The following is a 23,164-nucleotide window of genomic DNA, read 5'->3' as shown; positions in this document are numbered from 1 at the left end:
AAGCAAACAAAATGTGTGATAGCTTATATACAATTATTCTGACATTTCCCTCCTGTTTATCACATAACTTCCCCAGAATCTCCCAATCCACAATAACTTCCTCTTGCGATTTTCAGTTAATGGTACATTTCCCAAGGGCCAAGTTAGGTTCAGCAGGATTCTCTTCCCTAATAATCACTGGGGTCTGGAAACAGATCAGGAACACCATCCAGGTAGGAGTCAATCAATCAATGTTTATTTATATAGCCCTATTTTACAAGTGTCTCAAAGGGCTGCACAAGCTACAACAACATCCTTGGTTCAGATTCCACATCAGGGCAAGAAAAAACTCAACCCAATGGGACAATGAGAAACCTTGGAGGGGACCGGAAATGTGGGGAACCCCGAGCCCCACCCTAGGGTGACCGGCGCAATGGACGTCGAGTGGATCTAGCATAATATTGTGAGAGTTCTGTCCATAGTGGATCTAACATATTAGTGAGAGTCCAGTCCATAGTGGATCTAACATAGTAGTTAGAGTCCAGTTCATAGTGGATCTAACAATAGTGTAAGAGTCCAGTCCATAGTGGATCTAACATAATAGTGTGAGAGTCCAGTCCATAGTGGATCTAACATAATAGTGAGAGTCCAGTCCACAGTAGATCTAACATAAGAGTGAAAGTCCAGTCCATAGTGGATCTAACAAAATAGTGTGAGAGTCCAGTCCATAGTGGATCTAACATAATAGTGTAAGAGTCTAGTTCATAGTAGATCTAACATAATAGTAAGAGTCCAGTCCATAGTGGATCTAACATAATAGTGACAGTCCAGTCCATAGTGGATCTAACCTAATAGTGAGACTCCAGTCCATAGTGGATCTAACATAATAGTGTGAGAGTCCAGTCCATAGTGGATCTAACATAATAGTGTGAGAGTCCAGTCCATAGTGGATCTAACATAATAGTGTGAGAGTCCAGTCCATAGTGGATCTAACATAATAGTGTGAGAGTCCAGTCCATGGTGGATCTAAAATAACAGTGTAAGAGTCCAGTCCATAGTGGATCTAACATAATAATGTGAGAGTCCAGTCCATAGTGGATCTAACATAATAGTAAGAAACCAGTCCATAGTGGATCCAACATAATAGTGTGAGAGGCCAGTCCATAATGGATCCAAAATAATAGTGTGAGAATAATAGTGTGAGAGTCCAGTCCATAGTGGATCTAACATAATAGTGGGCGTCAAGTCCATAGTGGGGCCAGCAGGAGACCAACCCGAGTGGAGACAGGTCAGCAGCACAGAGACGTCCCTAACAGATGCACAGGCGAGCAGTCCACCCTGGGTCCCAACTTTGGACAGCCAGTGCTTCATCCGTGGCCACCGAACCTGTGTTCCCTCTCTTAGAGGGATAGGGGGGCAGCTGGGCAATCTACTCACCTGTCAGCTGGGCTTCGAAGCCAGCCCATACACACTCCCTTCCCGCAGGAGGTGCGCCGACCACGCCCCCCTCCACACATTTATTTACATATTTATTTACATATTTCGGACCCTTTTATTTAGTTTGCCACTGATCATTTAGTTAAAAGGCTGTGTTAAATGATGAGAGATGACTCGAGCTGAAGTTTAACCATCTATTCTACAAAACGGGGGTAAGTACAAACAATAGCAACACCAGTGCTTGAGGGAGCGAGCCGAGCTATCTTAAGGTCGAATCAGTCTTTTAAATCTGCGATACCCTAACCCTGGCAGCAGGAATTGAAACAGAAAGTTAACTTGACATGTGTGCCAAGCGCCAAAATATGACAGTCCAACTTGTTGTTGTGTCTTATTGTTTATTAAAAGAAAGTTGCTCCATCATCTCCTGGTTATGTTTGATACACAGTACTGTACAGCACTTCATAATGTGTTCATAATGTGTTCAAAATGGAGAAATTTGCCTCTCTATACAAACTTTTTCTGCCTACAAACCCTATTTAAGAACCGAATGAATTCATTCATCGAGGTCCCACGGTACATCTGTCTTGCCTCTGGTGAGGGCGGTCACATTTTTTCCGCTCCCTTCTTCTCCTTGCTTGCCCTCTTAGTTTTGTCTCGTCTACACTTTTTGAAGCCTCTTTCTTTGCGCTGTTATTGTAATGTCTGCTCGCGGAAAAACAAAAATCCTAATCAACGATTTGACTCCCTCGAAAGGCCTTGACGGTGCAACAACAGGAGCAGGCTGTTCTGAAAACATTCCCCCCAAGGACTCCTCAATGATGGACGCTTTTGACCTCCCTCCCTCCTCAACAACACCTGGAGTCAAACATTTGCTTGCATTGCATGCAGGACGGCTCCAGGCCTATGGACACTACATCAACACACCCAAGACAATGGGCATATACACACACACACACACACACACCCTCCCCCACCCCTTCACCACTGCTTAATTACCCTTCGGGATGATGGACGGCTGCCAGCTGTCACGAGTTGTTGTCATTGAATGTAACATGTTTGTGTGTGCATGGCACGGAGGTTTTTTTTCCCACTCCAGACTGGAGCCCAGTCTAGATTGTATTTTTTGTACTCATCTTCTGCCCCAGCGTTTTACCCTTTTCCCATCTTTCACGGGGCGCCTCGTGGCGACCCATCAGCGTTCCTGTTCTGTAACCATGTACACTGTTTGTTTGTCTCATCTTGAACGTGTTTGTGCTGAAAACATAGTTTTGTTAGTCCTAGCCTATCCCACAGGTAAATAAACTATGGGCATATTGCTTTTTTTCCCTGCCATCTGGGAGGGAGACTCTCCAGGTCACGTACTATCAAACTGCTGCCCCTCCAGTCACCAGTCAGTAAAGCTGCTCAAGTTTGCGGACAAACATCGCCCTCATCGGTCTCATCTCGGATGGCGACTAGTCCGCATACAGGAGAGAGGTGGACCGGCCTGGCGTCCTGGAGCTGATTGGCCAGAAAACAGTGGAGATGATCTTGGACTTCAGGAAATTCACAGCCCCACTATCCCCCTCTCTCTCTGATTGACTCTCCCTCCCCCTATTGTGGACTCCATCCATTTCTTGGGACCTGTTCTCCTCCAAGACCAGGAGGCGTCTGGGTCGGATCACAGCTGACTCTTCTCACACTGGACACAAAATATTCTCCCCTCAAGCAGGAGACTACGGTCCATCCAGACCCATACCTCCTCACTTGAAAAGGGTTTTTCCCTGGGCCATCAGGCACATAAACAATAACTAAATCTGATATCTTAGTTTCAACTCATTTTATTCCATTTTGTGTTGGATGTGTGCCCAAGGGAGTGGCGCTACGCCGCAGCTACGAGCGACCCGCGACCGACTGCCGGGCTCAAGGGGTGAAGCGCAGCTCAGATGCTGACAGGCGGAGTCCTGAAGGCGAGAGGCGGAGCCCTAGCGAGGATGAAGCGGACGAGAAAGTTTCTTCAGCTGAAATCCACAATGCGGAAGACTACAAGGAAATCTTCCAAGCCCAAGAACGCCATCTCTCGGACTCCTCCCAAGATGGCAGAGCCTTTCCCCGCCCCCCCCCAGAGGATGAACTTTCGTCATCGTTTGGACAACATGTCAACAACTTGCCCAAGACGGACGAGAGCAAAAGCATTTGCCAAGAATGTTTTCATTAATCAAGAGTAAAATCCCTAGTTTGTGAACCCGTTCTCAAACAACGGCAATAAAAACTCTTCTGATTCTGAAGCTAGCAATTTCGGAGAGAATCTTTAACCGCAAACAAGTGTGTTTCATTATGCGATGAGGTAAACTTGGTCACTAAAAACTGAGCAACTAAAAGTTTTTATTCTCGTGCGAGAAAACACAGTTCTCGTTTTACCGCAAGCCTCTGCTGATTGTTATTTAAAGCTAACATGTCCTTTTTATTGAGATTTTATTTTTTATTTTTCTCTCCCGCGTGTAATTTGCTGTGTCCAGTCAATTTGTTCTTTTGAGAAAAACTTTTACCACAAACCGTACAGTTAAATGGTTTCTCTCCCGTGTGTATTCTTTTGTGTCTCACCATGTCGGAATTAAAAAAGAACCTTTTGCCACAAACTGAACAACTAAATGTTTTCTCTCCTGAATGCGTCACTCTGTGTTGAGTCCAGCCATGCCTGGAGAAAAAGGTTTTACCACAAACTGAGCAACCGATTTTTTCTCCTGTGTGTCTTCTGCTGTGTTCGGTCAATCTGTTCTTTCGGGAAAAACTTTTACCACAAACTAGACAATTGAATGTTTTGCCACCTGTGCGCTTTCTCTTGTGTTCGGTCAAATGACTCTTGGTAACAAAGCTCTTGTTAGATGTTGAACAATTAAATAGTTTTTCTTTAGTGTGCTTTCTCGTATGTCGGGTTAAACTGCCCTTTAGAAAAAACTTTTTACCACAAACTAGACAATTAAACGGTTTTTCACCAGTGTGTATTCTCATGTGTTGAGTCAAATTGCTCTTGAGAGTAATGCTTTTACCACAAACCGAACAATCAAAAGAATTTTCTCCAGTGTGTGTTCTCCTGTGTTCGGTCAAATGGCACTTCTTAGTATAGTTTTTTCCGCAAACGGAACAGTTAAACGGTTTTTCTCCTGTGTGTGTTCTCATGTGCTCACTCAAATGGGTCTTTATGGAAAAGCTTTTACCGCAAACGGAACAGTTAAACGGTTTTTCGCCGGTGTGCGTTTTCATGTGCTCAGTCAAATGGCACTTTTTAGTAAAGCTTTTAACACAAAGTGCACAATTGAATGGTTTTTCTCCCGTGTGCGTTCTCATGTGCTCACTCAAATGGCACTTTTTAGTAAAGTTTTTGCCACACGATGAACAACTAAATGGTTTTTCACCCGTGTGCGTCCTCATGTGGACAGTCAAATTGCTCTTTTTAGAAAAGCGCTTAGCACAAACTGAACACCTCAAACATGTTTTACCCGTCTTCCTTTTAGAGCAATTAGAGTTTTTGTTGTCGGTGTGAGTCCTCATATCAATTTCACAGTCTGTATCGTTGCTTAAAAGTTCTTCCTCCCCGTCTTCAGCTTTGCTATCTGATAGTGGAGCTAAGCGGTGGTCTGGTTGTGGTTTCTCTTCATCATCTTCAGTCTTCACAGAGACAACAGTCAGTGGCAACTTGGTGGGATCAGCTTCCTCCTGAGTTATCCAAAGTTCCTTCTTTTCCTCTTTAATGTGGGGTGGCTGTGGATCATCTTGCTTCAAAGTAGAGCTCCGCCCCTGTGACTGAGGAGGACGTTTTTCTGGATAACCAATCAGCTGCTGGACGTCTGCAGAACACAAACATATTTTTGTTGAGACATGATTCATGAGATGTTTCACGTTCATTTAGTGCCTTGCCAAAAGGATGGATTCATGTACACATTACTTGGGCTGGTACTCGACAAGTGGAGCTAGAATCCCAGAAAAGAGAAAACTTCAGTTTCCATGGACACGGCGATTGAAGACAGCGACAGGTGCATAGATGGCCCAGGTGGGCCTTGTTATCTAATCACTTGTCGCCTTTATTAGCAGCGGTTGTGATGAGACGAGTAGTTGGAGTTGGAGATGCTGCTGGGGCAGACGCAGAAAAGACTTGTTGCTGGGAAGCAAAAGGCTCAAAGCTTGAGTACATAAGAATGTGTTATACCCTGAATTCCTGACAGTGTGTGGTGGTCTGAAGAACCCACTAGAGCAGGGGTAGGGAACCTATGGCTCTAGAGCCAGATGTGGCTCTTTTGATGACTGCATCTGGCTCTCTGATACATCTGAGCTGACATTGCTTAACACGATAAGTAATGAATAATTCCACTTGTAATCACAGTGTTAAAAATAATGTTAAAAATATCAATTATTCTCATGCATTTTTAATCCGTCCATCCGTTTTCAAGAAGTTGCGTCAATGGTAAGAAGCTATTTATTTATTATTGGTTAGTGTGGGGCTTGCCCTCCTGGGGGTTCTTCAGACCCCCAAGCACCGACTTGAGAGTCTGTTTCAGGGTTACAATATTGTTTTATTTTTCAATAAATCTCTCAGTTGCTTTCCAGCAATAGTATTTCCAGCCCCAACCCCGTCTCTCCTCCTGGCTGCTGCTTATAACAGAGCGACAGGTGATTAGATAACAAGGCCCAGGTGGGCCATCTACGCACCTGTCGCTGCAGGCCCGCAGGCCACGCCCCCTCCACAGTTAGCTTCAGAATAACAATGTTATTACAAAGAATAAGAGACCTGTTATACTTTAGAAATGTTGGTCTTACTTAAAAATGCACGCGTTTAGTTGTGTTCAGTGTTAAAAAAAATATTATATGGCTCTTACGGGAATATATTTCAAAATATTTGGCTTTTTGGCTCTCTCAGCCAAAAAGGTTCCCGCCCTTTGCACTAGAGGGCAAACTCTACTTATATTTTTTTACCAGTTGACTTGAATTTGCATTTTGTTATGCTGCACTGCTGCCATTCCTGGGGAAACCTGACCTGCATCGATCATAATTTTTATGTCAATGTTAATGAATAATTGAATGAGTTTGGCTTCTAAATATATTTGAGATATATTCTATTTGCATCTTTTGTTGCCTATTTTTTGTCGTGCTGGGACAAAATTACACTTTTAATTTGATGAATTAACAATTCCCGTTAATTAAAGTTGTTTTCTACAGTGTATGTTGAGTCAAACTGAACACTAAAATGTTTTTTTTTTGTCCTTATTTTTCAGTGAAATTGCTCTTTTTAGTAAAGCTTTTACCAGAGACCGAGCAGTTTAAAGTTTTTTTTTTTACCGCTTTTCTTTTGAGAGCATTCAGTGTTAGCTGTAAGCGTGAGTCCTCGGGCTGTCATACTTTGAGCATCGCACGATTTGATTCGATACTTGGGGGTAACAATTCAGATAATTCACAAACGATTCTCGATTCAAAAACTACACTTTTCTAATTAGCATTGGATCTTTCAAAAAATAGATAAACAGCTCTGATAAATATCTATGTTACTTAAAAGAAAACTGGTTTTGTTTAGTAAAGTCAAATACAAATAATGCAACAAGGGAAGTATCCAACACTTCTCTTTTCTAAAGTAAATCTGTACAGCAGATATGTCAGAATAATTGTATCTCAGTTATCACAAATTTTTGTGTTACATTGAGTTCAGCTCGCACTGTGAGAGGACAAAAGCTGTCTTTGATCCTACCGAGTAAAAGGCTTGTAGAACTCCACTGTGTAGGATGGGTGTCTGTTTCTTTGATGTATTGTAATCCACAGGAATATGTTGTCTTTACCCGAGATCTACAAAGCACACCTTTTCTTTGAACTGTTTTGTAACCAAAGGCAACGGCTGTTTACGACCCCCTTCCCTTAGAAACAGCCGTTGCCATGTAATCAGGGAATGTCCAAATAAAAGAGGAAGGCGTACAATCTTTCGTCAAAGCTTGGTGAGACAGGTCCACACGATTCTCCTCAATTAAGCCAAATTTAATTCTGTCTCTGTTTAATTCCTTGCTTCTTTTCTTAATAGTCATCAGTGTTTGAACCTGACAAGATGTAGATCATCTACATCAGGCCTGGGCAATTAGTTTGACTCGGAGGCCAAATTTAGAGGAAAAAATGTGTCTGGGGACCAAATCAAATTTGCAGGAACACTAGTTCGAAACCTCACAATAATGTGTGATTGAACGCTAAAAACGTTATGACAGACCGCCTTAAAAAACGGAATGTATTTTTCAAAATTTTTTACTGAATGAGACACCCAGAATGTACATGAAAATAAAGAATGTGGGATTTACAACATTAACTATGAAAGATAAAACACTAAACATTGACAACATATGAACGTCACCCCCCCTCTACATCGAAATATTTTACAATCCACAAAAATGCAACAAACACAGCGAAACATGAATGCAAAGGGTAAAAAATAAACCGACCTACAATCTGATATACAAACCCCGTTTCCATATGAGTTGGGAAATTGTGTTAGATGTAAATATAAACAGAATACAATGATTTGCAAATCCTTTTCAACCCATATTCAGTTGAATATGCTACAAAGACAACATGTTTGATGTTCAAACTGATAAACATTTTTTTTTGCAAATAATCATTAACTTCAGAATTTGATGCCAGCAACACGTGACAAAGTAGTTGGGAAAGGTGGCAATAAATACTGATAAAGTTGAGGAATGCTCATCAAACACTTATATGGAACATCCCACAGGTGTGCACGCTAATTGGGAACAGGTGGGTGCCATGATTGGCTATAAAGTCAGCTTCCATGAAATGCCAAGTAATTCACAAACAAGGATGGGGTGAGGGTCACCACTTTGTAAGCAAATTGTTGAACAGTTTTAGAACAACATTTCTCAACGAGCTATTGCAAGGAATTTAGGGATTTTACCATCTACGGTTCGTAAAATCATCAAAAAGTTCAGAGAATCTGGAGAAATCACTGCACGTAAGCGATGATATTACGGACTTTTGATCCCTCAGGCAGTACTGCATCAAAAACCGACATCAATGTGCAAAGGATATCACCACATGGGCTCAGGAACACATCATAAAACCACTGTCAGTAACTACAGTTGGTCGCTACATCTGTAAGTGCAAGTTAAAACTCTACTATGCAAAGCCAAAGCCATTTATCAACAACACCCAGGCTGGGCCGAAGCTCATCTAAGATGGACTGATGCAAAGTGGAAAAGTGTTCTGTGGTCTGACGAGTCCACCTTTCAAATTATATTTGGAAACAGAGGACGTGGTGTCCTCCAGAACAAAGAGGAAAATAAACATCCGGATTGTTCTAGGCGCAAAGTTGAAAAGCCAGCATGTGCGATGGTATGGGGGTGTATTAGTGCCCAGGGCATGGGTAACTTACACATCTGTGAAGGCACCATTAATGCTGAAAGGTCCATACAGGTTTTGGAGCAACATATGTTGTCATCCAAGCAACGTTATCATGGACGCCCCTGCTTATTTCAGCAAGACAAGTGTTACAACACCGTAGCTTCGTAAAAAAAGAGTGGGGGTACTTTCCTGGCCCGCCTGCAGTCCAGACGTGTGGCGCATTATGAAGCGTAAAATACGACAGCGGACTGTTGAAGGACTGAAGCTCAACATAAAACAAGAATGGGAAAGAATTCCACTTTCAAAGCTTCAACTATTAGTTTCCTAAGTTCCCAAACGTTTATTGAGTGTTGTTAAAAGAAAAGGTGATGTAACACAGTGGTGAACATGCCCTTTCCCAACTACTTTGGCACGTGTTGCAGCCATGAAATTCTGAGATTCTTTTTTTTTTTAAATTGATAATAAATAAATAAAAAATATATTTTTTAAAAGTATTAAAAATTATTCTGCGGCCCTGCGGCCCGGTACCAATCGGTGTTTGGGGACCACTGCTTTAGAACATTGTTGTAAAAATCTCCTTCCATGTCTGTCACGGACAACCACATTTCAGGCTCTGGAAACACTCTGTGGAAACATGCCCCACCCACACTGCTTGGTGTGTGGTCTGAGCTGCTCTAACTAATTAGATGAGCATAGTAACTAATTAGATGAGCATAGTAACTAATTAGATGACCATAGTAACTAATTAGATGAACATAGTAACTAATTAGATGAGCATAGTAACTAATTAGATGAGCATAGTAACTAATTAGATGAGCATAGTAACTAATTAGATGACCATAGTAACTAATTAGATGAACATAGTAACTAATTAGATGAGCATAGTAACTAATTAGATGAGCATAGCAACTAATTAGATGAGCATAGTAACTAATTAGATGACCATAGTAACTAATTAGATGACCATAGTAACTAATTAGATGACCATAGTAACTAATTAGATGAGCATAGTAACTAATTAGATGACCATAGTAACTAATTAGATGACCATAGTAACTAATTAGATGATCATAGTAACTAATTAGATGACCATAGTAACTAATTAGATGAGCATAGTAACTAATTAGATGACCATAGTAACTAATTAGATGACCATAGTAACTAATTACATGACCATAGTAACTAATTAGATGAGCATAGTAACTAATTACATGACCATAGTAACTAATTAGATGACCATAGTAACTAATTAGATGACCATAGTAACTAATTAGATGACCATAGTAACTAATTAGATGACCATAGTAAGTAATTAGATGACCATAGTAACTAATTACATGACCATAGTAACTAATTAGATGACCATAGTAACTAATTAGATGACCATAGTAACTAATTAGATGACCATAGTAACTAATTAGATGACCATAGTAACTAATTACATGACCATAGTAACTAATTAGATGACCATAGTAACTAATTACATGACCATAGTAACTAATTACATGACCATAGTAACTAATTAGATGAGCATAGTAACTAATTACATGACCATAGTAACTAATTAGATGACCATAGTAACTAATTAGATGACCATAGTAACTAATTAGATGACCATAGTAACTAATTAGATGAGCATAGTAACTAATTAGATGACCATAGTAACTAATTACATGACCATAGTAACTAATTAGATGACCATAGTAACTAATTAGATGACCATAGTAACTAATTAGATGACCATAGTAACTAATTAGATGACCATAGTAACTAATTAGATGACCATAGTAACTAATTACATGACCATAGTAACTAATTAGATGACCATAGTAACTAATTACATGACCATAGTAACTAATTACATGACCATAGTAACGAATTAGATGAGCATAGTAACTAATTAGATGACCATAGTAACTAATTAGATGACCATAGTAACTAATTAGATGACCATAGTAACTAATTAGATGACCGTAGTAACTAATTAGATGAGCATAGTAACTAATTAGATGAGCATAGTAACTAATTAGATGAGCATAGTAACTAATTAGATGAGCATAGTAACTAATTAGATGACCATAGTAACTAATTAGATGACCATAGTAACAAGTATATCATGCAGAAGCGCAGATTCCAAGCATTGAAATACTTTGTTTAGTTGAAGACTTTGGACACCAGCGCCCCCCGCGACCCCAAAAAGGGAATAAGCGGTAGAAAATGGATGGATGGAAGACTAAGGGTCATTATTAAAAATGGCAGCTACACTTTCCATCTCAAAGATATAAAAAAATGATTTGGGAATGTCCGGCGGGCCAGGTTGAAAATGCATGTGGTCCCCGGGTCTTCATGTGCCCAGGTCTGATCCACATCAACAATATGATTTGCCCGAGTGGCTGAACAGGACAGGTTTTTAAAAATTAATTTTTGTTCTAATCGATTAAGAATCATTATAAATAAGAATCGCGATTAATTTAAAAATCCATCTTTTGACACCCCTAGTTAGTCTTAATATCACCTTCACAGTCTGTATCGCCCCTCAAAGGTTCTTTAACCTTGTCTTCGGACTCTCCATCTGATAGTGGAGCCAGGAGGTAGTCTGGTTGTGGTTTCTCTTCATCATCTTCAGTCTTCACGGAGACAACAGTCGGTGGCAACTTGGTGAGATCAGCTTCCTGCTGGCCGAGAAGACCCTCTCCCTCCTGACTGATCCGGAGATCCTCCTCTTCCTTTTTAATGTGGGGGGGCTGTGGACCCTCCTGCGACTGAGTGGAAAGTTCTTCTGGATGACCAATCAGCTGCTGGACGTCTGCAGGACACAAACAAACACAGTTTTAGTTCAGACGTGATCCATGAGATGTTTCTCCGTGAACTGGCTACACACTTTCTTCTATGTGCTAAATGTGTGTGTGTGTGTGTGTGTGTGTGTGTGTGTGTGTGTGTGTGTGTGTGTGTGTGTGTGTGTGTGTGTGTGTGTGTGTGTGTGTGTGTGTGTGTGTGTCGTGTTTCATGGACATTACTTTCCGGCTCTAATCCCCCAGGAGAAGCATTATGCTGCACTTGAAAGTTCAGGTGCAGTAAACATCATAAGTGATGACATGATGGAATAGAACCATCAAACTTTGAAGCAAAAAACATCCATTGAGAGAAGGATAACAGAACTGGACTCTCACTATTATGTTAGATCCACTATGGACTGGACTCTCACTATTATGTTAGATCCACTATGGACTGGACTCTCACTATTATGTTAGATCCACTATGGACTGGACTCTCACTATTATGTTAGATCCACTATGGACTGGACTCTCACAATATTATGTTAGATCCACTATGGACTGGACTCTCACTATTATGTTAGATCCACTATAGACTGGACTCTCACACTATTATGTTAGATCCACTATGGACTGGACTCTCACTATTATGTTAGATCCACTATGGACTCGACTCTCACTATTATGTTAGATCCACTATAGACTGGACTCTCACACTATTATGTTAGATCCACTATGGACTGGACTCTCACTATTATGTTAGATCCACTATGGACTGGACTCTCACTATTATGTTAGATCCACTATGGACTGGACTCTCACTATTATGTTAGATCCACTATGGACTGGACTCTCACTATTATGTTAGATCCACTATGGACTGGACTCTCACTATTATGTTAGATCCACTATGGACTGGACTCTCACACTATTATGTTAGATCCACTATGGACTGGACTCTCACTATTATGTTAGATCCACTATGGACTGGACTCTCACACTATTATGTTAGATCCACTATGGACTGGACTCTCACACTATTATGTTAGATCCACTATGGACTGGACTCTCACACTATTATGTTAGATCCACTATGGACTGGACTCTCACACTATTATGTTAGATCCACTATGGACTGGACTCTCACTATTATGTTAGATCCACTGTGGACTGGACTCTCACTATTATGTTAGGTCCACTATGGACTGGACTCTCACTATTATGTTAGATCCACTATGGACTGGACTCTCACTATTATGTTAGATCCAATATGGACTGGACTCTCACACTATTATGTTAGATCCACTATGGACTGGACTCTCACTATTATGTTAGATCCACTATGGACTGGACTTTCACACTATTATGTTAGATCCACTATGGACTGGACTCTCACTATTATGTTAGGTCCACTATGGACTGGACTCTCACTATTATGTTGGATCCACTATGGACTGGACTCTCACTATTATGTTAGATCCACTATGGACTGGACTCTCACTATTATGTTAGATCCACTATGGACTGGACTCTCACTATTATGTTAGATCCAATATGGACTGGACTCTCACACTATTATGTTAGATCCACTATGGCCTGGACTCTCACTATTATGTTAGATCCACTATGGACTGGACTCTCACTATTATGTTAGGTCCACTATGGACTGGACTCTCACACTATTATGTTAGATCCACTATGGACTGGACTCTCACTATTATGTTAGATCCACTATGGACTGGACTTTCACACTATTATGTTAGATCCACTATGGACTGGACTTTCACACTATTATGTTAGATCCACTATGGACTGGACTCTCACTATTATGTTAGATCCACTATGGACTGGACTCTCACTATTATGTTAGATCCACTATGGACTGGACTCTCACTATTATGTTAGATCCACTATGGACTGGACTCTCACTATTATGTTAGATCCACTATGGACTGGACTCTCACTATTATGTTAGATCCACTATGGACTGGACTCTCACTATTATGTTAGATCCAATATGGACTGGACTCTCACACTATTATGTTAGATCCACTATGGACTGGACTCTCACTATTATGTTAGATCCACTATGGACTGGACAATGTGTGATCTGAGCCGAGGATGTGGTTGTGGTTTGTGCAGCCCTTTGAGACACTCGTGATTTAGGGCTATATAAGTAAACATTAATTGATTGATTAATTGATTAATGACATCACTCACCTTCACCTTTCATCTTTATCTCCGTCGGTGATTTGCTGGAAGTTGGTGATTCTCTTTCACTTTCTCTTTGACATGACGTCGCCATCTTAGCATAGCAGTAGTCGTCCATCTTCTAGCACGTCTTCAATCTTCACTTCAGCTAACATTTTATCGCTCCAAAGTAAAACAATTACAAGATATTCACCTTTGAGACATTGATAACTATAATTGTCGTGCATCTTTAAAGCTGTTAGATCGTAAACCTCAACAGCCTCGCAGTCCACCATCTTGGCGGTACAGGCAGGTACTGCGCATGTGCGTAGGAACGTCATTTCCTTTCTACCCTAGACCTTACTTGGCGGCCATCTTAGCACGGGCAACTGACCCATTTATTGCAACGCAATGTCGCATAATTATGACCAAAATAAACCATAACTTGCTCATTTCTCAATCGGTTTTCATGCACTTTACTCTCTTAACAACAACAAAATGACGTGCTTTCAATACACTGCGTTTTATTTGTTGTAACTCAAAAATACATTTCTGTTGAAAGATTGTTCCCAGTGTCCTTGAAGGGGTAGAGAAAATAATATTTATTGGGGCATGTGGGTTTAATGATTTATAACACAGAAAAACCATATACCTGACGGTTTATGTATGTATCATTTACATCTCCATCGGAAGTATTATCTCCACAATTTCAATAGGTGCAATACATTTTATCGATACTGATACCAATATCAATATTCTTCATCAAGACTGTAATTCATCTGTATTCCAGTAGGTCACAGTTGTCAAAGTGACCCAACTCTTTATTTTACTTGGCCCTCAAAAGCCTGGAAATAATATGCATCAATACAATACTGTAACTTTTATTACTAAATGTATTATTTTTTCTTTTTTTGGAGGGGGGGGGGCTTGTGCAGCCCTTTGAGACACTCGTAATTTAAGCCTATATAAGTAAACTTTGATTGATTTATGACATTCACGTATTTTGATGTTGGAGATTCTTTTTTGAAATTCTAATCATCCATCCATCCATTTTCTACCGCTTGTTCCTTTTGGGGTCACGTGCGTTGCTGGAGCCTATTTTTCCCAAATTTTATTAAAAAAAATTTAGGGCGGTCCGTTTTCTATGATTCACATGGTAATTATCTTAAATACCTTGTTTATTTTCATTAGATGTTTGAGCTTCTTATTCAGATTCAAATCATAATTTGTCCAAATTTTATTAATTTTCCGAGTTTTGTAGCTTTTTTTTCCCCCAAGTAGAAACCATGCGATTTTACCAATATGACCACAAATTCAGAACACCGCCCTGTATCCCTTTTCATAAAATAAACATATCATGATCATGCATCTTAAACATGATCGCAATGTGAATAATAATAATACTTTACACAAACAAATGACAAAAGATTTAGGCGGTGATCCAGATCACCATCTGGATTTAGGACTTTTCTATCAATAAAAGGTAGGCCCTGACTGACAGAGAGCTTTTCTAGTTGATACATATAACTCTGCCCTTCTTGGATGTTGGAATTTAGTTTGGGAGATCGTTAACCAGTCCTTCAAATTAGGGATGAATATACTTCAAAACATTTTTTATTGATAGTCTTACATAGTTACAGTAAAACTAAGCATACAAAGGAAAGTACATTAAATACTCACAGAGCGTTCATACATGTAGGAATCACCTCAAATCGACACAACGGAATGTCACAATTAAAAAAAAAAAGCAATACAATCATAAAAGATAAAAGTTGACTTTTATGCTACTAGCCTAATGCTAACATTCAATGGACAATCCTATTGACAGGCTAATGAAAAATTAGCATTAGCACAGTTTACAACTCGTACAAGCATTTACAAATTGGATTGTCACCCCACAAAATGTACATAAAGCAACAAATCCAGTGGTACTCACGGACTTAGATTCACCAACTGTATGGACACAGGTTCGATTCCCGCTTTCGCCATCCTAGTCACTGCCGTTGTGTCCTGGGGCAAGACACTTTACCCACCTGCTCCCAGTGCCACCCACACTGGTTTAAATGGAACTTAGATATTGGGTTTCACTACGTAAAGCGCTTTGAGTCACTAGAGAAAAGCGCTATATAAATATAATTCACTTCACTTCATCTAACTTTCTACAACAAGCCTTTTGCTGCACACCTGAAACTCTCGTTTTACAACAAAAAATGTTATGTGGACCATGATTGTGAGGAGGGGGCGGCCCATACATCACCTGGATGGCAAAGTGATACCAACGCCATGATAAAAAAAAATTGTCTTTTAATTGAATTAAAATTGAAGACATTAATTTAAAAAAACACTGCTGTTTTACAACAAATGTCCTTATTCACAAGTGTCTCAAAGGACCAAAGCTGCTGTTCTTGACATCACTAACTCATTCGATCATCAGGTATCGTACTCACAACAAAGTGTGTGACACTGTTTTAAGTCCGCATGTGTGCTGGCTGACGTTGATAACACAAATAACGCCTTTCACACATTTAAAGGCCTACTGAAAGCCACTACTAGCGACCACGCAGTCTGATAGTTTATATATCAATGATGAAATATTAACATTGCAACACATGCCAATATGGCTGCTTTAGTTTACTAAATTGCAATTTTAAATTTCGCGCGGAAGTATCATACTTAACCCTTCTATTATGTTGAGGGTCAATTTGACCCATTTCAGTTTTTGTGTTGATGAAAGTACTGGTTATCCTTTCTTTTTCTTGCTGAAATTTGGTGACTTTTCCTCATCTAGGGTCATGAACTGGTGTGTAAAATCTGGACACTTTGTAGAGTAGTGGAATGTCTTGCAGAGTTTGTATACAAAGATGATGTTGCGGGTCATTTTGACCCAGACACTTTAATGTGGGTAAATAGCCAAAATAAACAAGTCTCTTTGATGTACTTTTTACTTTGATGTACAATTGTTTGTATTTTGATTGCCTCTGAGACCCAGAGCCAGGTGTGTGAAGAGAGGGAACTTTCTCAAACTTGTCCTTGTCACTGTTCTCATGTCATCTCTTTGACAAACCCACCAAAAATGAGCTCCGGAAGTATCATGCTTAACCCTTCTATTATGTTGAGTGTCAATTTGACCCATTTCAGTTTTTGTGTTTATCAAAGTACTGGTTATCCTTTCTTTTTCTTGCTGAAATTTGGTGACTTTTCCTCATCTAGGGTCATGAACTGGTGTGTAAAATCTGGACACTTTGTTGTGTAGTGGAATGTCTTGCAGAGTTTGTATACAAAGATGATGTTGCGGGTCATTTGGACCCATACGCTTTAATGTGAGTAAATAGCCAAAATAAACAAGTCTCTTTGATGTACTTTTTACTTTGATGTGCAATTGTTTGTATTTTGATTGTCCCTGAGACCCAGAGCCAGGTGTGTGAAGAGAGGGAACTTTCTCACACTTGTCCTTGTCACTGTTCTCATGTCATCTCTTTGACAAACTCACCAAAAATGAGCTCCAGAAGGCTGACATCTGAGGAGACAAGGACAAGTGTGAGAATGTTCCCTCTCTTCACACACCTGGCTCTTGGTCTCAGACACAATCAAAATACAAACAATTGTACATCAACGTAAAAAGTACATCAAGGAGACATGTTTATTTTTGGATCTGAACAGCTATTTACCCACATTAAAGCGCCTGGGTCAAAATGACTCGCAACATCATCTTTTTGTACAAACTCTGCACAAACATTCCACTACACAACAAAGTGTCCAGATTTACACACCAGTTCATGACCCTAGATGAGGAAAAGTCACCAGATTTCAGCAAGAAAAAGAAAGGATAACCAGTACTTTGATCAACACAAAAACTGAAATGGGTCAAATTGACCCTTAACATAATACAATTGGAATAAAAAATGTATTGTATGTCACTTTTCTAAATGTTTATATAACCTAAAATAAAATTGTTATTGGTTTAACCTGTTTTCTTGCATTTTGAGTGCATTTACACAGTATGGGTCAAAACGACCCACAACATAATCAATGTCATTTTTTCCCAACATAATACAAGGGTTAAACGTGACGTCACGCATTGTAGAGACATTTCATTCCAGCACCGTTCACCGCTATAAGTCATCTCTTTTCATCGCATAATTCCCCAGTATGATGGACATCTGTGTTGCTGAATATTTTGCAATTTGTTCTATGAATAATGGAGACGTCAAAGAAGAAAGCTGTAGGTGGGAAGCAATGTATTGCGGCCGCCTTTAGCAACACAAAAAAAGCCGGTGTTTCTTCGTTTACATTCCCAAAAGAGGACGGTGAAGCTTTACTATGGAACGGAGCGGTCAAGCGAACGCGGTTGGATTGGACCACACACACAAAGTACAGTGTATTATGTGTATTAATAAAAAAACATTTTACCATTCTGTATTCTGAAGGCGATCTATGTCGTGTGCTACTCCAGCATCAATATGCGTCCTCCTGACCGTCACCGTCAGCGCCGGGTTCAAAGCGGTATGGCTCTATCCCTTGTTGCGGTCGGGCCTGGCCGAGTGGTCCTGCCACCCCCACAGCTGCCACGGCGCCTCTCACAGCATCTTCCCTATCTGAATCGCTCCCTCGCCTCGCTGCCCTCTTGTCCTTTTTTTAAAATTGTGTATTTTTTTCTCTAGTCCTTCACTCTCACTTTCCTCATCCACAAATCTTTCATCCTCGCTCAAATTAATGGGGAAATCGTCCCTTTCTCGGTTCGAATCGCTCTCGCTGCTGGTGGCCATGATTGTAAACAATGTGCGGATGTGAGGAGCTCCACAACCCGTGACGTCACGCGCACATCGTCTGCTACTTCCGGTACAGGCAAGGCTTTTTTATTAGCGACCAAAAGTTGCAAAATTTATCGTCGATGTTCTCTACTAAATCCTTTCAGCAAAAATATGGCAATATCGAGAAATGATCAAGTATGACACATAGAATGGACCTGCAATCACTGTTTAAATAAGAACATCTCATTTCAGTAGGCCTTTAATAGGTTTTTCTCCTCTGTGTGAACTTGTGTCTGCATAATTTGCTAACTTGTTAAACCAGGAGATTTGTTTTTTCCAGTTTTTTACAGCATGTATCAAACTTTGCCTAAGCTATAATCCTCATTGAGAAACAACAACAGGGTTTATGTCTGTGGTATGCATTTTCATGTGTTTTGCCATGTTGTCTTTACGAGTGTATCTCTGACCGCACACTGAGCAACAAAAAGGTTTTTCTTCCGTGTGCGTTTTCCGATGTCTTAACATAGCTGGTTTCTGAGTGAACCTGTTGCCGCAAACTGAGCAACTGAATGGTTTGTGTCCCGTGTGTATTCTCAAGTGTCGTACTAAATCTATCTTCTGGGTGAATCTGGTCGGGCAAACTGAACAACCGAAGGGTTTTTCTCCGGTGTGTTTCGCTACGTGAAAATTCAAATGTTTCCTGGAAACAAAACTTTCCTTACAAACCGAGCAACTAAAGGGTTTTTCTCCCGTGTGCGTTCTCATGTGATCAGACAAAATGTTGCTCTTAGTATAGCTCTTACCACAAACTGAACACCTGAACGGTTTTTCGCCGGTGTGTGTTCTTATGTGTCTTAACATGTCTGCGTTGTAAAGGAATCTTTTACCACAAACATGGCAACTCAATGTTTTTTCTCTAGTGTGTTTCCTGGTGTGTCCTGTCAAACCTGATCGGGTAAAGAAGCTTTTACCACAAAGTGAGCAGGAAAAAGTTTTTTCTCCTGCATGTGTTCTCATGTGGTCATCCAAAGGTCTCTTTAGAGAAAAGCTTTTACCACAAACTGAACAAATGAATGGTTTTTCTCCTGTGTGTGTTCTCATGTGTTGAGTGAAATTGCCCTTGTGTGTGAAGACTTTAGCACAAACTGAGCAGCTCAAACCTTTTTTACAACTCTTCTTTTCAGAGCATTCAGACTGTTCGTTGTCAGCGTGAGTCCTCGTATCGCCTTCACAGTCTGTATCGCTGCTGAAAGGCTCCTCAAGCCCATCTTCAGTCTCACAATCGGATAGTGGAGCTAAGAGGTTCTGTGGTTCTGGTTTCTCTTCATCGTCTTCAGTCTTCACGGAGACAATCGTCAGTGGCAACTTGGTGAGATCCGCCTCCTGAGTGATCCAGAGTTCCTCCTCCTCCTCTTTTTCTTTAATGTGGGGTGGCTGTGGATCCTCCTGCTTCAAAGTGGAGCCCCCTACCTGTGGCTGGGGAGTAAGTTCTTCTGGATAACCAATCGGCTGCTGGTCCTCTGCGGGACACAACACAAACACACTTGAGTTAAGACACGATCCTGTAAAGGAAGGAAGTCTAAGTCTAAGGACTCTGTCCATGCCCGCCCACCAAACTAAACCCAAGGAGATGGATGGAACTCCACTTCCTCCTTCAAGCTAACAATCATGCCGGCTCTTTGTTTACATTCTTCAACCAAGTCGGCTAATTACTCATCAACACCGTTTTCAGACTTGAAATAGTTTAAAAAAACAAAACAATCAACTCGCTCACCTTTATCTGCGTTGTTTATCTTTATCACCGTTGGTGATTTGCAGGAAGATTCTCTTTCACTTTCTCTTTGACATGACGTCGCCATCTTAGCATAGCAGTAGTCGTCCATCTTCTATCTTCACTTCAGATAACTTAATTTAGGCTTAAAAATACGATTATTTGGGGTATTTGTTGCTATATTCGCTGTGATTATTTTTAAAACTTCTCCGGCAAAGCGACATTAGGCGAGTCTGCCATCTTGGGTCGTCAATACGCGCATGCGCGTTGCAAATACGGCGTTTGCGCAACTTTTTCTTCCTGAGTGATTAGAGTTTTACAAAAAAAAAAAAAAAAAAACTGTTTGATTTAGATTTTATATTTCATACAACATATTTATATCCCCCAGTGAAAAGAAACGGGAACAATTACGGACACCGGAAGTATTTTAATTTTCAAAGTAAAAGCGGGGATAGGAACTACGGTAGCCTTGTGCGTGGCTTAAATATATTTGGGAAAACTACACAGAAATAGTCAAAGACATGGCACAGCGAAGACGTACATCTACAGAAAGCTCTACGCACACATCAGACGGCTTCAAATTACTACTTCCGGTTCGGAAAATGGAAAACAAAAATCCGTCGGCCCTTGTCTAAAATAAAAAACATTCTGTGGTCTTTCTTCTGTTTGTGCTTACAAGGGATTTCATTTTTTTAAATATAAAAATACAAAAAGCAAATATTTTTTAAAAGCTAGTCATTTCCATTTTTAAACACACACAAAACCAAAATAATTTTTGTATTTTAAATTAAACAATATTTGATTGATGTTGTTTTTTTGGCGTTAGTTTGTGTGTTTTAAGCAATTGGCTTATAATAACACATTTTTATTATTATTGTTTTGTTGTTGTTTTACTTTTGCAGCTGTATGTCGACATGTCTGGTTACATCAGCTCGGCTCTTTTAGTTGTTTTTTTTAATTGATTGATTGAAACTTTTATTAGTAGATTGCACAGTACAGTACATGTTCCGTACAGTTGACCACTAAATGGTAACACCCCAATACGTTTTTCAACTTGTTTATGTCTTCAACGTTCCTTTGTGTTCTTTGATGTTTCCCTCTTACATACATGTTTATGTGTGCTATGGCTATCAGGGTTTTTTCCCCTTGGCCTCAGTCTGGACCCCCTCTGCAGGGGCCCAGGCTTAGACGGAATATTTTTTTTCTCACTCCCCCCAGCGTTTTCTCACCTTTTTTGTAAGGGGCGCCGGAAGTTGGCAGACCCGTCAGCGATCCTGTTCTGTCTCCCTGTATTGTTTGATCCTGTTTTGTCTCCCTGTAATGTTTGATCCCGTTCTGTCTCCCTGTAATATTTGATGCTGTTCTGTCTCCCTGTAATGTTTGATCCGGTTCTGTCTCCCTGTAATGTTTGATCTTGTTCTGTCTCCCTGTAATGTTTGATCTTGTTCTGTCTCCCTGTAATGTTTGATCCTGTTCTGTCTCCCTGTAATGTTTGATCCTGTTCTGTCTCCCTGTAATGTTTGATCTTGTTCTGTCACCCTGTAATGTTTGATCCTGTTCTGTCTCCCTGTAATGTTTGATCCTGTTCTGTCTCCCTGTAATGTTTGATCCTGTTCTGTCTCCCTGTAATGTTTGATCTTGTTCTGTCTCCCTATAATGTGTCTCCCTATAATGTTTGATCCTGTTCTGTCTCCCTGAAATGTTTGATCCTGTTTTGTCTCCCTGTAATGTTTGATCCTGTTTTGTCTCCCTGTAATGTTTGATCCCGTTTTATCTCCCTGTAATATTTGATCCCGTTCCGTCTCCCTGTAATGTTTGATCTTGTTCTGTCTCCCTGTAATGTTTGATCCTGTTCTGTCTCCCTGTAATGTTTGATCCTGTTCTGTCTCCCTGTAATGTTTGATCCTGTTCTGTCTCCCTGTAATGTTTGATCTTGTTCTGTCACCCTGTAATGTTTGATCCTGTTCTGTCTCCCTGTAATGTTTGATCCTGTTCTGTCTCTCTGTAATGCTTGATCCTGTTCTGTCTCCCTGTAATGTTTGATCCTGTTCTGTCTCCAAGTAATGTTTGATCCTGTTCTGTCTCCCTGTAATGTTTGATCCTTTTCTGTCTCCCTGAAATGTTTGATCCTGTTTTGTCTCCCTGTAATGTTTGATCCTGTTTTGTCTCCCTGTAATATTTGATCCTATTCTGTCTCCCTTGTAATGTTTGATCCTGTTTTTTCTCCCTGTAATGTTTGATCCTGTTTTGTCTCCCTGTAATGTTTGATCCTGTTCTGTCTCCCTGTTATGTTTGATCCTGTTCTGTCTCCCTGTAATATTTGATCCCGTTCTGTCTCCCTGTAATGTTGGATCCCTTTCTGTCTCCCTGTAATGTTTGATCCTGTTCTGTCACCGTGTAATGTTTGATCCTGTTCTGTCTCCCTGTAATGTTTGATCGTGGTTTGTCTCCCTGTAATGTTTGATCCTGTTCTGTCTCCGTGTAATGTTTGATCCCGTTCTGTCTCCCTGTAATGTTTGATCCTGTTCTGTCTCCCTGTAATGTTTGATCCTGTTCTGTCTCCCTGTAATGTTTGATCATGTTCCGTCTCCCTGTAATGTTTGATCCTGTTCTGTCTCTCTGTAATGTTTGATCTTGTTTTGTCTCCCTGTAATGTTTGATCCTGTTTTGTCTCCCTGTAATATTTGATCCTATTCTGTCTCCCTGTAATGTTTGATCCTGTTTTTTCTCCCTGTAATGTTTGATCCTGTTCTGTCTCCCTGTAATGTCTGATCATGTTCTGTCTCCCTGTAATGTTTGATCCTGTTCTGTCTCCCTGTAATGTTTGATCCTGTTCTGTCTCCCTATAATGTTTGATCCTGTTTTGTCTCCCTGTAATGTTTGATCCTGTTCTGTCT

General features: G+C 40.3%; 2 protein-coding genes across 3 annotated transcripts; both read right to left on the bottom strand.

Annotated features, from left to right (window-relative positions):
• Positions 1–1,902: 1,902 nt before the first annotated feature.
• LOC133549329 (gastrula zinc finger protein XlCGF57.1-like) lies at positions 1,903–14,053 on the bottom strand. 2 transcript variants are annotated; one of them, XM_061894621.1, is made up of 3 exons: positions 13,776–14,053; positions 11,297–11,587; positions 1,903–5,243 (listed from the first exon to the last, which is right to left on the bottom strand). In XM_061894621.1, the coding sequence occupies exons 1-3, from the start codon at positions 13,882–13,884 to the stop codon at positions 3,871–3,873; spliced, it is 1,773 nt and encodes a 590-aa protein (XP_061750605.1). In that variant the 5' UTR covers positions 13,885–14,053; the 3' UTR covers positions 1,903–3,870. The 2 variants fall into 2 exon arrangements, with proteins under 2 accessions (XP_061750605.1, XP_061750614.1); XM_061894630.1 differs by having other exon boundaries at positions 13,782–14,053.
• Positions 14,054–17,536: 3,483 nt separating this feature from the next.
• LOC133549406 (oocyte zinc finger protein XlCOF6.1-like) lies at positions 17,537–20,556 on the bottom strand. Its single transcript, XM_061894787.1, has 2 exons — positions 20,271–20,556; positions 17,537–20,016 (listed from the first exon to the last, which is right to left on the bottom strand). Exons 1-2 carry the CDS (start codon positions 20,377–20,379, stop codon positions 18,878–18,880), a joined length of 1,248 nt encoding a protein of 415 aa, XP_061750771.1. The 5' UTR covers positions 20,380–20,556; the 3' UTR covers positions 17,537–18,877.
• Positions 20,557–23,164: the final 2,608 nt, after the last annotated feature.

Source organism: Nerophis ophidion, linkage group LG01 (assembly GCF_033978795.1).
Source record: "Nerophis ophidion isolate RoL-2023_Sa linkage group LG01, RoL_Noph_v1.0, whole genome shotgun sequence".
NCBI classification, from domain to species: Eukaryota; Metazoa; Chordata; class Actinopteri; order Syngnathiformes; family Syngnathidae; genus Nerophis; species Nerophis ophidion.
The sequence above is the reverse complement of the archived record's forward strand: the minus strand, read 5'-3'. Positions and strand labels throughout refer to the sequence as shown.

What these genes read in the sequence shown, in the direction of transcription:
- LOC133549329 (XM_061894621.1), bottom strand. Translation starts at nt 13,884, where the DNA reads ATGGACGACTACTGCTATGCTAAGATGGCGACGTCATGTCAAAGAGAA. An exon ending in GATAAAGATGAAAGGTGAAG is followed by an intron (nt 11,588 to 13,775) that starts GTGAGTGATGTC and finishes TGTGTCCTGCAG; the next exon opens with ACGTCCAGCAGCTGATTGGT. An exon ending in GGGCGATACAGACTGTGAAG is followed by an intron (nt 5,244 to 11,296) that starts GTGATATTAAGA and finishes TGTGTTCTGCAG; the next exon opens with ACGTCCAGCAGCTGATTGGT.
- LOC133549406 (XM_061894787.1), bottom strand. Translation starts at nt 20,379, where the DNA reads ATGGACGACTACTGCTATGCTAAGATGGCGACGTCATGTCAAAGAGAA. An exon ending in GATAAACAACGCAGATAAAG is followed by an intron (nt 20,017 to 20,270) that starts GTGAGCGAGTTG and finishes TGTGTCCCGCAG; the next exon opens with AGGACCAGCAGCCGATTGGT.